Source organism: Bubalus bubalis, chromosome 4 (assembly GCF_019923935.1).
Source record: "Bubalus bubalis isolate 160015118507 breed Murrah chromosome 4, NDDB_SH_1, whole genome shotgun sequence".
NCBI classification, from domain to species: Eukaryota; Metazoa; Chordata; class Mammalia; order Artiodactyla; family Bovidae; genus Bubalus; species Bubalus bubalis.
Window position 1 is genome coordinate 147,593,424 of NC_059160.1, and position 15,189 is coordinate 147,608,612.

At 36.9% G+C, this 15,189-nt stretch overlaps 1 protein-coding gene across 4 annotated transcripts in view; it reads right to left on the reverse strand.

The window, feature by feature from the left end:
- The window catches only part of MICU1 (mitochondrial calcium uptake 1), a 223,646-nt gene that overhangs the window by 39,471 nt on the left and 168,986 nt on the right, over positions 1-15,189 (reverse strand). For all 4 annotated transcript variants that reach the window (XM_006077074.4, XM_006077073.4, XM_006077072.4 and 1 more), the window contains one exon: positions 3,920-4,057. In XM_006077074.4, the coding sequence (XP_006077136.4) occupies positions 3,920-4,057 (138 nt within the window). The remainder of the gene's footprint in view (positions 1-3,919; positions 4,058-15,189) is intronic.

The window sequence follows — 15,189 nt, forward strand, 5'->3', positions numbered from 1 at the left end:
AGGCTCCCCAGTTCCTCCAGCTATTACCCAGGGACAGAACTAGAGACACTGATGAAGCAGACTTTTCCAGCCCAGTGGTTGTGGCAAGCTTCACTGTACATTAGAATCACCTGGGGAGACTTTTAAGCACTGCTGATGCCTGGACCCACCCACTGAGCTTCTGATTTAGTTGATTTGAAGAGGGTCTCAACAACCACATTTCTGAAAAGTTCCCCAAGTGAGCCTACTGGAAAACCAGGTCCAGAGAACTGCGTTAGAGGAAGAGTATGGTCAGGAAAAACAGAATTTTGTTAGAGAAGGGACAAGATCTGTAATAGGAAACCTCAGATTTTAGTCCAGATTGTGGGCAGATCATTAATTTCTCTTCTTCTGTGTCTCTATATTCTCAAAGGCAAAATGAGATCTAGCAAAGCTGTTAGAAACACAAAAAATAAAAATGGCTGTGAAGCACTGCATGGTCACTAATATGCAAATATTTATTTAATATCACCACTAGGACCTTCAGTCTTTTAGTTCTGGTTTGAAATTTTGTACAGAACCCCACACAGAAAGTGATTAACATGTGCCAAATGAAAACTTACATTTTCATGTTAACAAATCCAGAGTGGAACAAAGGAAGCAATTAGAAATCAGATAGTCATTCCTCTATAATGGGAAATGGTCCCAGAGAGATGGACTGGTAACCTTAGGAGGAAAGGCCCTTCATTAACTCTCATTTTAGTTAATTGCTATGTTCACAAATTATTTAACCAACATGAGAGTACAATCAATCTCCATCTCCTTTCTAAAGCAGGCTAGAAATTCTGGGCCAGAAATAATTTAGCACCCCAGATTTTTATCACCTGACAAAATTTGTCTTTTCACTTCAGGGCTTTTTTGCAAGGTCTTTGTGTCCTAAATTAACTCCTGCCAAAGCTAGAATACTTTATTTCTTCAAGGGAGATGTCTCCAACACCCAATTTATTGCTTTTAAATATAAATTCATATCAAAACATGAATTGACCTATAATGATAGATAATGTTGTTTAGTTGCCAAGTGGTGTCCGACTCATTTGCAACCCCATGGACTGTAGCCCACATGGATCCTCTGGTCCATGGGATTTTTCAGGCAAGAATACTAAAGTGGGTTGCCATTTCCTTCTTCAGGGGATCTTTCTGACCCAAGGACAAAACCTGTGTCTCCTGCACTGGCAGGCTGATTCTTTACCACTGAGAGACTTGGGGAGTGATAGAAAATTATTTTAAGGTCAAATCAATGCCAGGACCAAAACTTTAAAAATCAGTTTGGTCAGGGATCTCTCTGGTGGTTCAGTGGTTAGGACTCCATGCTTCCAATGCAGGGATAGGGGTGGGGCATTGCAGGTTCGATCCCTGGTGGGAGTGTATTCTGTGTGGTGCAGCCAAAACATTAAAAAAGGGTCTGGTCAACAGAAAGGTGCGTTCCCTACAAAATTCACCTAGATATTTGTGATCAACTTTCTGAAATTATAACTTCCAATAGATATGAGCTGTGTACTAGGTAATATAGGAGTTCTCTTTAGGAGAGAAGCATTGTCCTCTGTCACTTTCTGTTAAGGAGTCTTCCTTCATAGCCAAGAGAACACCTTCAGACTGGCTGGACTGCTCAGAGAAGCTGACACTCTCTCTCAGAATCCAGCCTGCTCTCAGTTGCAGTCCACAGCCTGTTCAGAGGTCCTTGCAGCTTTTCAACACCCAAGGTATGGCGGAAAAACTCTAGCTGATAAGAATTGCTTTCCACCAACTTGGGGGTGATGCTATTCAAGCAAGATTTCCTGCACAAAGATTAAGAAAATGGAAATAAGCCCAGGCAATTCTATTTCTTACTGAGTCTTTAAAGTTTAGAGCCGGCATAGAGGACAAGGGTCTTAGTTTACGAGGCCAGTTAAGTGATCTATCCAATGTCCACAGAAACTTCTCAGGCAGGACTTGAACTCAAGTCTTCTAGCTCCATGTCTACTATATCACACTACCTTAGCAATCCCTCATGGAACATGTTTAATGTTAGGTCAATTTTTCAGGCATGGCTAAGTGGTAATTGTTGTCATGTGGGAAGGGTATTGGGTTGAGAATGAGATCTGGGGTCTAGCCCTTGCATTGCTGTGTGTGTTTGTGTATTTGTGTCTCTGTGAGTGTGTACATGATCTTTAAAAGATCTGGCCTCTTTACTAGTTTTTGGTTCAATTTGTTCATCCACTGCCTAGAAAACCCCAGACACTGACTCAGTTCTACCATCTGCTTCTTCCTGTACCAGGCACAGCTCTGAAGGCTCTCACAGAGCAGTGCTGACTAGCGTCACCACAAACCCATGGTCTCCAATCTCATGCTGCTCGAAAAAGACCCATTCATCTCCTCCTGTAATCTCTAATAATCTTAGTCTCAGTCTTTTGCTTCTATGCTTGCTCCTTTCCAAACTATTCTTCATAAAGCATCCAGAGTTGTCTCTTTAAACATACACACAACCACACTATTTCTCTGCTCACAACTCTTTAATAGCTTCTCATTGCACTGTGAGTAAAACCCCAACTCATTCCATGCCTACAAGTTCTTGCAGGTTCTTGCCCCCATCTTCCTCTCAGACCTCATCTCAGGCCATTCTCCTCTTTGTTAGTATTCGACAACCACAATAATCCCGGTTTAGCTCCTTACACATGCGATTCGTCTTTCCTGCTTGTTATGGAGTGAATGTTTGTGTCATCTCACCCCTGAAACTTAATACACTGAAGCCTTAACCCCCACTGTGGCTGTATTAGATCAGGCCTCTAAAAAAATAATTAAGGTTAAATGAGGTCACAATGCTGGGGCCCCAATCAGATAGGATTAGTGTCCTTATAAGAAGACACATTAGAGAGCATGTTCTCTCTCTGTATAAACACTAAGGAAAGGTAATGTGAAGACAGAGCAAGAAAGTGGCTGTCTAAAGGACAGGAAGAAAGCTTTCATTAGAAACCCAATTTGCTGACACATTGATAACAGACTTCTAACCTCCAGAACAGTGAGAAAACAAATTTCTGTTTTTTAAGCCATCCCGTCTATAGTATTTTACTATAGAAACCCAAGCAGAGTTAATATACTACTGCCTCAGAGTTTTAAACATATGCTATTTCCTTCTTTCTGGACCCTCCCTCTTTCTTCTTCCTTCCTTTTTTCAACTTCCTCACTTTCTGTTTAATATGCCTTCCAATTGGACCACTGTAATAAAACAACTCTCCCAAACGTCACCATTTCACCAAAACCAACAGGTATTTATCATTTTATTTTACTGGACCCTCTCTTTCCCATGGGACACCGTAGATCCCTTAGTTTTTGAACCCTCTTCTTCCCTGGCTTTGATTTCAATAGGCTTTGATTTCAATACTTTCTCTAGGTACTCCTCTAACCATTTCCTCAAGATTTCATTCTGGAACTGCTTAAATGTTAGTGTTCCACTTGATCTTGCCCTTGGCTCATGGTTCTTTTCTATATAATATTCTCTTTGGATAACTTCATCAATCTTCATGATTTTAATTCTAATAGTGTGTTGATGATTCCCAAACCTAGCTCAGTCCTCTAAAATAGATTTGAATATTCAACTGCTGGCTAACCAGCAGTTGGGGACTTGATGGGTAGTCCCCAGGCACCTTAAACTGAAGATATCTACAAGTGAACTCTATATCTCCCCTGGTGAACCAGTCTTTCTCTTTCAATTCACTATTTCAGTTCATGGTCACATTGTGATCTGAACAAAAAAACCTAGGGTCATTCGAGGCTATCCCTTCTCCTTCACAAACTGCTTTTTTTTTTTTTTTTTAAAGTACCAGAAATAAATTAGTCATAATTAGTTACTAGTACACTCTCATTATGTTAGTACCTTTGCAGTAACAATATGCTCTCATGGGTTCCTCTAGGCAAAGATACCTACCTTTCCCTCTTTGAAGTGCTTCTTGAGCTGCTTCTGCATGGCAGTCAGCTTCTTGGACTGCACTCCACTGTAAGCCAGCAGCATGCCACCAAACTGCCTCTCGGTGATTCTCCCATCCACAGGGTCATGGCGTTCAAACTGAAAAGTGAACAGAAAGAGTGTTCACGAGGTCAAATGGAAAGTATTTTGACATGGGATGTGGAATGATCAACTGCTGGATTCTGAGAACAACTAATGGCTGGGGTCATATTTTGAACTATAATTCTCACCAAGATTTTAAAAAATTAGAAACAGAATATTTGGGTATTTCAGATCTGCCACTAAGTTACCCAACTACTCTAGGAGTCAATTTTCTCACCAATAAAACAGCTGCTATAACATTTCCTTTATCTTCTAGATCAGGAACTTCCTTGTGAGAATAAAAACCATGTTAAATCTCCATTCAAACTCATCAGTAATATTATTAGTAATAAGTGCTCTCTGGATCATCCACATCTCTGTTACTCAGAGAAAACTTCTTAAAAGTTAATTATTATAAATTTGATCAATTGTACATACCAGTTCCTTGATCTGTACTTAATGTTGTTATACAGACCTTTAAAAATTTCAAAGAAGAGCAATGTGTTTTCCAGTTTTCCCCCAAATGGTAATCAAATGTTAGAACATCAATAGAACTTGAAAAAAAAATGTATAGGGCGTACGATGCCTCAATTAGACATGCATACTTATCACAAAGCTACAAAAAATCATTATGCATATTTAAATATGCAGACAGAAAGGCTAAGCACAAAAAACTTCGAGCTAATCTAAGTAATATCAGAAAACTAAGATTGTCATTTAAAAACAAAGAGAAGTGATCTCAATACCAGCTGCAGTGTTAATAATATGTAAATGCCTATTAATAAAATGGCTAAAGATGGGCCTAGAAACCAATTAGAACGCAAAATGATTTTAACATGGTAAAATTTCCCCATGGTTTTATGGAAAATAACAGTTACAAAGAAACTTTCAGATTCCTACATGGTAGGGCAAAATCTTATTCTCCTAAGAGGGTTATATATAGACATAGGACATTGCTAAGTAAGATCAAGTCAACAAACATTTCCTGAATGTCTACTAGTTATCTAGCACTGTTAGTCACTGTAGGGTACAGGAAAGAAGAAGATTCAGTTTCTGTCCTTAGGAACTTTACCATCTAGTAACAAGATAAGGTTTACATGTAAGACATAAAATAAGGAAGTATATAGTTAAGGGTGAAAGTCTCTCTCAGTTTTTATTTCCTTGCTTAGTTTGGTAAATCAATATACACTTTGTCTCCTCATTGGTCAGACTATGTCAGTGAGCAAGACACAAGAATTACTTTTTAACAACAGCAATCATTTGCTGGTAGTGTACTATGAACCAGGTACTTCACTCATACAATCTTTCGTTTAATTGCTGTAACAATCCTATGGAGTAGATATTATCAGCTCCATTTTACAGTTGAGAAAACTGAGGTAGATGAAGTTAGAGCTGGGAGTCATATGTGGCTCTGTCTGGACCCACAGACTGTTATCTCAACAACATACTATTTCCTCCTTCTAAACACTAGTACATATTCATCCTATAGGATAGCAATATGTTGTTTTGGATAAACTTATAAAGCAAGAGTGCTTAGTCATATTTGAGTGAGAAGCAAAACTCGTTCCATAGAAATCAGCATCAGCAATACTAAGCAAAAGCCTCGTTTTTAACTCAACCACTCAGTATTTCATGTTTGCCACACCATCACTTCTACAGAGCTGATTAATTTTTGACAATACCCAAAGTTTTCAGGATTTAAGTTTGACTTATGATTCAATTAACTACCCTGAAACAAAAATGGAGGACTGATAAAATTTTTTTGCAAATGAACATACTTTCTGCAATGTTTAAATCAGATTTTCAATGACATGTGATACCTGCGCCAAAGTTGGGGTTCTTTAAGGCAAGTGAAACAAAGCTGCCATCCCTGCTCTCCTAGGCTTCCACTATTTAGGGTGTTCATTTTACCTTTATCTGGGAGATTTCACAGTTGTAGAGAAATCCCATAAATTTTAATTAGATGAGTTAAGTTTTATCCCACAAGATAGATTCAAGGTTGCAATGTCTCTTTTTACAGTGTTGGCAGCAGCAGCAGTGTGCTCAGGCTTATGAAAGCCTGCATTCATCTGCTCTCCACAGGGGCATAAACCTCACCTCTGCCACGTCTCAAAGCAGTAAAGAAAATTTCCAGTGGAGATCCCCAAGTAACAATTCCAGTGCTCAAATTAGCATTTTTATTAATGTTCTTTGAAAACAGAGACTTGTCTTTTTCTATCATTATTATTATTGTTGATATTTTGATGTGGTTGGAACGTGAAAGGGAGTGAAAGTGAAAGTGTCCGACTCTTTGCATGGACTGTTGCCTGCCAGGCTCCTCTATCCATGGAATTCTACAGGCCAGAAAACTGGAGTGGGTAGCTGTTCCCTTCTCCAGTGGATCTTCCCAACCCAGGGATCGAACCCAGGTGTCCCACGCTGCAGGCAGATTCTGTACTGTCTGAGCCACCAGGGAAGCCTAAAAACTGTAAAACTCAGCTCCAAGCAGTATAGCCCACTTCAGAGTTCACTACCTTCTCTATAGTTAGATTTGGAGCAGCACTAAAGACCTACTAGGCCAGGGAGCTTCAAGTGTAGTTTCTCAAGGACCTGAATTAGGGCTACATTTTCAAGGGCAATAGCTTGACATCATGTGGCACCACATGAATATAATCCTCAAGGTCATGAGAGGGTCTTTGGGGAAAGATAGATTATTACAAAATTATCACAGTGTAGAAAGCTTCTAATTATACATCTGGAAGCAATTCAAATGATTGGCTTGTATTTTATTTATCAGATATTGATAAAGCCTCTTAAGTTCCACTTCAGTAGGACAATTAAGAAATTCCATTCTATTTGATCCTGTGGCACAGAATATGTGTGTTCCAGGGTACCACCCACAATTTTCTCTGCTCCTTCAGACTGTATTAACAAAGCTACAGTAATAGAAACAGCATGGTACTGGCATGAAACCAGATATAAAGATGAGTGGAACAAAAGAGCCCAGAAATAAACCCACACACCCTGGGGTTAACTAATATGACACAGGGATAAGAAAACACAATGGAGAAAAGACTATTCCTTCAATAAGTGGTGCTGGGAAAACTGGAAAAACATAGAAAACAATGAGATTAGAAAATTCCCTCCTATCATATATAAAACATTCCACATATAAAAACAAATTCAAGATGGTTTAAAGATCTAAACATAAAACCTGAAACCATAAAACTCCCAGAAAAAAAGTTTGACATAAATTGTAGCAGTATTTCCTTGCATCAGTCTTCTAAGACAAAAAATAACATAAAAAGAAATAACATTAAAAATGAAATTAAAAAGAAATAACATAAAAAAATAAACAAATGGGACCTAATTAAACTTAAAAGTTTTTGCTCAGCAAAGGAACCATCGACAAAACAAAAAGACAACCTATGGGATGGAAGAAAATATTTGTAAATAATGAGAAGGGGTTCATATCCAAAACATACAAGAGCCTATACAAGTCAGTATCAAAAAAACCCCATCAGAAAATGGGCAGAAGACCTGAATAGCCATTTTTCCAAAGAAGAAATACAGATGGCTAACAGGCACAAGAAAAGATACTCTATATCATTAATTATTAAAGAAATGTGTAAATCAAAACCACAATGAGGTATCACGTCACACCTGTCAGATTGTCTATCATCAAAAAGTTTACAAATAAATGGTGGCGAAGATATGGAGAAAAGGGAACTCTCTTCCTATACTGCTGGTGCAAATGTAAATTGGGGCAGGCTGTTGAGGTCCTTTAATAGACCGGAACCTGGTGGTCCAGAGTCGACGATAGGAAAGTAAAAGAGAGAGAAAGAGGCTGATATTCCTTGGTTTACGCAGAAAACCAATAAAGCTCCTGACACGGGGCTTGTGCTATTCATGAAGGCACCTGGCACCCTCTCGATGGGGTGAAGGCACAGAGTACCTTCTTGAGATGGTCTCATTAGCCTGGGCAAGAAAGTGAGCCCAGTGGGCTTCTGCGCTCCAGAGAAATAGCCTGAGAGAGGGAGAGAGAGAGGGAGGAAGGGAGGGAGAGAGAGAGAGAGAGAGAGAGAGAGAGGGGACACGGGGACCCAAGCTCTGATGGAGCAAAGGTGTTTTATTCAACATTGTGTGAGTATTTATACTGTCTTACAAGGTAGCTATTTTCAGCAGAGATAAAATCAAAACTTACAAGTTATCAAGGAAACATGAGGTCATCCATATGAAAGAGAGAGGGTTGTAAATAATCACTTTTACAGTATGGGTCATAAAAAGGAAGAGGGTCATAAATAGTTACTTATCACTGTATGGAAAAACTAACGAAGGAAATGCATGCATTTCTAAGCCCCAGGGAGTAGTTTGCTACTCCACTTAATTCCTGAATATTCAGGAATTACTAAGGGACAAACGATTCATGACAGATACAAAACAGCACACAGGAAGCCTCCTGTTAAATGCTTCCTGACAGCAGGTCACTACAGAAAACAGTAAGGAAGTTCATTAAAAAACTAAAAATAGAACCACTATATGACCCATCAATTCAACTCCTAGGTATATCTATCTGAAAAAAATGAAAACACTAATTCAAAAGACACATGCACCCCGATGTTCATACCAGCACTATTTACAATAACCAAGACATGGAAGGAACTCAAGTGCCATCAACAGATGACTGAATTAAGAAGATGCAGTATATATATAAACATATATGCAATGGAATACTACTCAGCCATAAAAAGAATGAAATACAGTCATTTACAGTAATATGGGTGAATCTAGAGAACATTATGTTTAGTGAAATAAGTCAGAGAAAGACAAATAATATTATCACTTACATGTGGAATCTAAAAATAGTACAAATGAATGTATATATAAAACAGACACAGACTCAAAGATACAGAAAATAAACTTATGATTATCAAAGGGGAGATGAAAGGAGGGACAGACAAATTAGGGGTATGGGCCTAATAGATATAAACTACTATATACAAAAATGGTAAGCAATAAGGATATATTGTAGAGCATGGGAAATTATATCCATTATCTTGTAGTAATCTATAATGGAGAATCACTATGCTGTACACCTGTAATGAACACAATATTGTAAACTGACTATACTTCAATACAACAAACAAAAAAGAAATTCTAATCTGTTGAATCCTGTGGCACAGAATATGTATGTTCAAGCACACTACCCACCATTTGCATGGCTTCCCTGAGTCTAGGAATAGAGCTGAACAGCTTAGCATTTCTCTTCTGTGCCACTGCCACTTTCTCAAATGGATACAAGCTGTTGGCTTCCTGTTGTTCCCCAGGGGGCTGCAGGGCAGAGAAACAGAGGACAGAGAAGAGGAGCCAAAAAACTGTCTGCAAGATTTTCCATCGGTTTCTGACCACACTGTGCCTCTCCTCCCATCCTTGCCCCTTGTTGTTCTTTGGAAGGACAGATGGTATTTGTGTGCATATGCACACACACACACACATATATATAGAGAGAGAGGAAATGATTTAAGGAAGAAGGGAAGCTAGGAAGAAAACATGTACTATGAACAAAGGCCAAAATAAGATTAGAAAATCGTAAAAGAAAAAAGAAATCAGTATCTGCAAGTGGGTCTTGATTTATTAAAGCCTTTTGAGGTTAATATATTTCAACAAATGTAAAATTCTTCTCTATCACAAAATTACATTTCAGGAGACTGTCTACCCCTCAGAGTAAATCCTGCCCTTTTACAAGTATAGGCTTTTCCTAGCTTCTGAACTGTACAATTCAAGTAATGCAGAGTAATCTCAAGCCACTGAGCTGAATACATCTTTTTCCATCTGACAGTATTTGGATTTTGAGATGTGAATCATGTCACTGCTGCTACCACTAGGAATCTCAGAAAAACTGTTTTGGAAAAATGATTTCAGGCCCAGTTCTCTACTGCAAACCACCCAGCAAACATGACATGTACATTCCATAGCTTAAATATGAAATCTATGTTTCTACAATTGGTAAGGGACATTAGAGAGCTCCAGGTCAAATTACCTTAATCTTAAAAGTATGAATTTTCTTAATCTTTAAATACAAGATGCATCTTCATTGTCAATAATTAATATGACTGTCTTTTGGCTAAGGAGGAAGGCCTACAATTTGGATTGAAGGCAACATGATTCAGTGCCCTGAGCAAGGGCCAAAACAATCCATTGGCATCTAGGGCCATGAGATTATAGATTACCAAATTTTTAACTTGCTAGACTCTTCTACTCCAAATCCAAGGATTCTATTTAAAAATGGTTTTAAAGAAAATTCATGTTGGTGAGTAAATCAAGTGACTAAAAGACATGAGTACCAATCACACAGTTAGATCGGAAAAAGATTAACTTTATAGTCTGATAGTCAAAGTTAGGAAAATAACAAGACTAATGCATGAACTTAATATAGGATAATAAAAATCAGGATGTATTTGACTAAAGGTGCTGGAGAAAAATATTTTAGATCTGGAACAAAGGGATTCAAGGTTTGATACGTTTTGGTTTCATTCCATGCCAAGTAATATATTTAAATGACTAGGAATATAGATTTTAGAATCAGCTGCCTGGGTCTGAATTTCAGCTTGAACCCATACTTGCTGCTGTGACTTACTTTCTCTAAAAATTTAACTTCTTCTCATCAAAAAAATAAAAGGGAGATAATATTCACAACCTCAAAGTGTTATAAGGATTACTTGGGATAATGTGTGCAGAGAAATTAGTACAGAGTTTGGTGCATAGTTTGAATTCCAATAAATGTAGCAATTAATAGTCTTATCACCATATCACTTCTCAGGAAAGTGCCTCAATTGATTATTCTTTTTTTTTAATATAAATTTATTTATTTTAATTGGAGGTTAACTACTTTACAATATTGTATTGGTTTTGCCATACATCAACATGAATCCACCATGGGATTATTCTCTTCTTAATAAGTGTTAACTAAGTTCAACTTACTAGGTCTCCCTTCTCTTTTCATAATTGCTTTTGCCCCGTCTCTGTTTACAGACTACTACTTTCATATTTGAAGAGCAGAAAAAGTGAATGCAACAAATATCATTTGTTATACAATATAATAGAATAATTCCTAGATTAAACTACCTAGAGGCTGAAGCAGAACAACTTAAAAAGACCTGTATCCTGGCCATATATTACTAGACAGAAAACTTGCATAAAAGAGGTACACAATAAATATGTAGTAAGTGAACAGAGGTAGAACACTAGAAAATTAATTCACAGCACAGTGTCCTAATGTTGAGAATATTTCCTATCTGAGGCAAGGATTACCTCTCCATTTCTCCCTTAACACCTACTTCCACAATATTGATTTTTATAAGAATATGTTTGAGAACATCATTAAATATGACTAGTCAGTAATGTATTTGAGTGCTTATTAATATGCCAGGTGCGGTCACACAGAGTCAGACACGATGGAAGCGACTTAGCAGCAGCAGCAGCAACAGTCCTAAGAACTTACCTTATGTAATCCTCAAAATGTTATATAATAGGTATTATTATTATCATTTTATTTTATAGACATGGGCACACAAGCAGAGAGAAATTAAATAACTTGCTCATACAGTTAATCTGGTGAGAAACTTCTCTTTTGGCCAATCAAAACAGTTGATGTGCTTTTTTTAAAAATAAATTTATTTATTTTAATTGGAGGCTAATTACTTTACAGTATTGTATTGGTTTTGCCATACATCAACATGAATCTGCCATGGGTATACACGGGTTCCCCATCCTGAAACCCCTCCCACCTCCTTCCCTGTACCATCCCTCTGGGTCATCCCAGTGCACCAGCCCCAAGCATCCTGTATCCTGCATCAAACCTGGACTGGTGATTCATTTCATATATGATATTATACATGTTTCAATGCCATTTTCCCAAATCATCCCACCCTAGCCCTCTCCCACAGAGTCCAAAAGACTGTTCTATATATCTGTCTCTTTTGCTGTCTTGCATACAGGGTTATCTTAAAGGCATCAACAATCATATTTCCTTTCTTACCCTGGTTATGGAAAGCTTAGTCAAGTTTGTGACCTACCTCTAGCAAGAACAGGAGTTTACAACTTATATTTTTCATAATAATTTTACTTCTGGCTTTCTCTTAACCTTCTTCCATTTTTTAACTTTTATTTCTCAGCAAGTTTTATTTTATTTTTGTTTCACTGAATATATTCTTTAGGGCTTTATTAAACCCTTTTTTGAACAAAGCAGGGTATAAAAAAGTGGTGTTGGACATCTTTGTTGTTTCAATTTTTGGTTATGATAAATATCACCACTGGGATAAAGTTTTTCTGTATTTTTCATCATTATTTTTGGGTTGATCTCTAGAAATGAATTATGAAATAAAAATCTGTGGCGGATTCATTTTGATGTTTGGCAAAACTAATACAATTATGTAAAGTTTAAAAATAAAAAAAAATTAAAAAAAAAGAAATATTTGATATATACAAATAATACCCATGATAGACAAGTCATGAAGCATAATAATTAAAAAAATTCCATGAATATACCACTAATCTGAGAGGAAGCATTAGCACAAACAGTTGAGATTCATCCCTCTGCCTCCCCTAAGAGGTAACATCACTGGACTTCATTTTTTACTGCCTTGCAATCTTTGTTTAGTTTAAAACTCGTTAACAATATTGTTTATTTCTTCTTTCTTCTGAACTTTATAAAATGGTATCATAGGGATGTATTCTTTTGTGATTTTCTTTTTTCAATTAACCGTTATACTTTTAGAATTCATTCATGTTGATACATTTTTTTAAATTTAAATTTATTTAATTGGAGGCTAATTACTTTACAATATTGTATTGGTTTTCCATACATCAATATGAATCCGCCATTGGTGTACATTTAAGCATGCTTCTTTCATTCTTACTCTATTGTAGATTTCTATTATTTGAAAATATCACTATCAGTTTTCCTATAAATGGACATCTGAGTTATTGTCAGCCTTTTTTATAAGGCTATTATGAATATTCTTATACCAGTGTCCTGATGAAACAGCAACAAGGGTTCCAAGTCTAGAGCATGTATGTAGAAGTGGAACTCCTGTCTTATCAAGATAATATCTAATTACTTGCCAAAAGAATCACACCAATACTTTTCATCAGCTATGTACAAGAGCTCCCTTTGTTTCATACTTTCACCAGTACTTGGTGTTGTCAGACTTTTTATTTTTTGCCAATCTAGTGTGTGTAAAAATAGTAGGTATAAATTCTTTAATGCTTTTGATATATATTGCTTAATTTCTAGAAAGATGTACTGCTTTACAATCCTAACAGTATATGAGAACACCCTTGATAACATCAAGTATAATTTTTAAAAATCTCTGCTAGAGTAAAAATGGTAACCCATTTTAATTAGCATTTCTTTGATTACTAGTGAGGCTGACCATTTTTCATATATGTGTACTGGTCATTTCTATTTCTTCCTCTGAATTTTCTACCTTCTTTGCCTATTTATTTACAGAAGTGCTGATATATGTCTCAATTTATAAGATTAAAAATATTTGCCCTGTATTAATATAGTATAAGTTTTTTTTACCCAGTTTGCCCATCTTTCAATTTTGCTTAAGTCTGTTTTAAATCTTTATTGTGGTGAAACACATGGATCTATTTGCAACTTGTTTCACTGGCTTATAGCTAGTAACTCTTTTCCTGTTAGATAAGAGGCTAAGTATTGATTTATCATTTCTTGATTAAAAAAAAAGTAAACATAACCTAAAAGATTAAAACATATTTTTCAGTGTCAATCAATGAAAGTGATTAAATCCTCAGAACAAAGGTAAGCTTTGCTTTAAAAAGTCCTCCAGATACTAGGTGAAGTAAGTCAGGCAGAGAAAGACAAATATCATATGATACTGCTTATATGTGGAATCTAAGAAAAGGTATAAATTAACTTATTTACAAAACACAGAGTTACAGATGAAGAAAACAAACTAATGGCTACCAACAGGGGGAAAAGAGGGACAGATAAATTGGGAGGTTGGGACTGACATATACACACTACTATTTATAAAATGTGTGTTTGTGTGTGTGCACGTGCGCGTGTGTGCACACGTGCATGCTCAGTCACTTCAGTAGTGTCTGACTCTTTGCAACCCCATAGATCATAGCCTGCCAGGCTCCACTGTCCATGGTATTTTCCTGGCAAGAATACTGGAGTGTGTTGCCATGCCCTTCTTTAGAGGATCTGCCTAACCCAGGGATCAAACCCACGTCTCCTGCACTGCCAGCAGGTTCTTTACTTGCTGAGCCACTGGGGATAGATAACTAATAAGAACCTACTGTATAGCACAGAGTACTCTACTCAATATTCTGTAATGATCTATATGGGAAAAGAATTTTAAAAAGAGTGGATATATGTTATATATAACTGAGTCACTTTGCTGATTAGCAGAAGCTAGGACAACACTGTAAATTAACAACTATACACCAATAAAAATTAATTTCAACAAAATAAAATCCACTGAGAATATTAAAATAAATAAATAAATAAATCCTCCAACTTGCTGACTTTTTTTAAACTAGTTTTTTTTTCTTTTGCCATGCCACAGAGCATGCAGGATCTTAGTTCCCCAATCACGGATTGAACCCATGCCTCTGGAAGTGTGGGGTCCTAACCACTGGACTGCTAGGGAAGTCCCTTTACACCAGTCTTAATGTTTGGGACTTTAGACTAAAATGGGGTTATTTAAACCTAACTTAACCAGGTTCCCTTTAATTGAGGGAATAAACTCATGGAAATTCAGTCCATTTAACTATCTTTTTTTGTTTAAAGGAATATAATCAGCTCTGGAGTGATGATAGCTCAGTTGGTAAAGAATCCGCCTGCAATGCAGGAGACCCCAGTTCAATCTCTGGGTTGGGAAGATCCACTGGAGAAGGGATAGGCTACCCACTCCAGTATTCTGGCCCGGAGAATTCCATGGACTATAGTCCATGGGGTTGCAAAGAGTCAGACACGACTGAGCGACTTTCACTTTCATGGAGTGATGGAGAAAGCGCAAAAAAAAAAAAAAAAAAAAAAAGTTCAGTTCTAAAGAAAAGAAGGCCTAAAAGGACTATTATACTTTCTTAGAAAAATTCCTCAGGTTGTTAAAGAATAATCCATTCTCTATCATTCATTA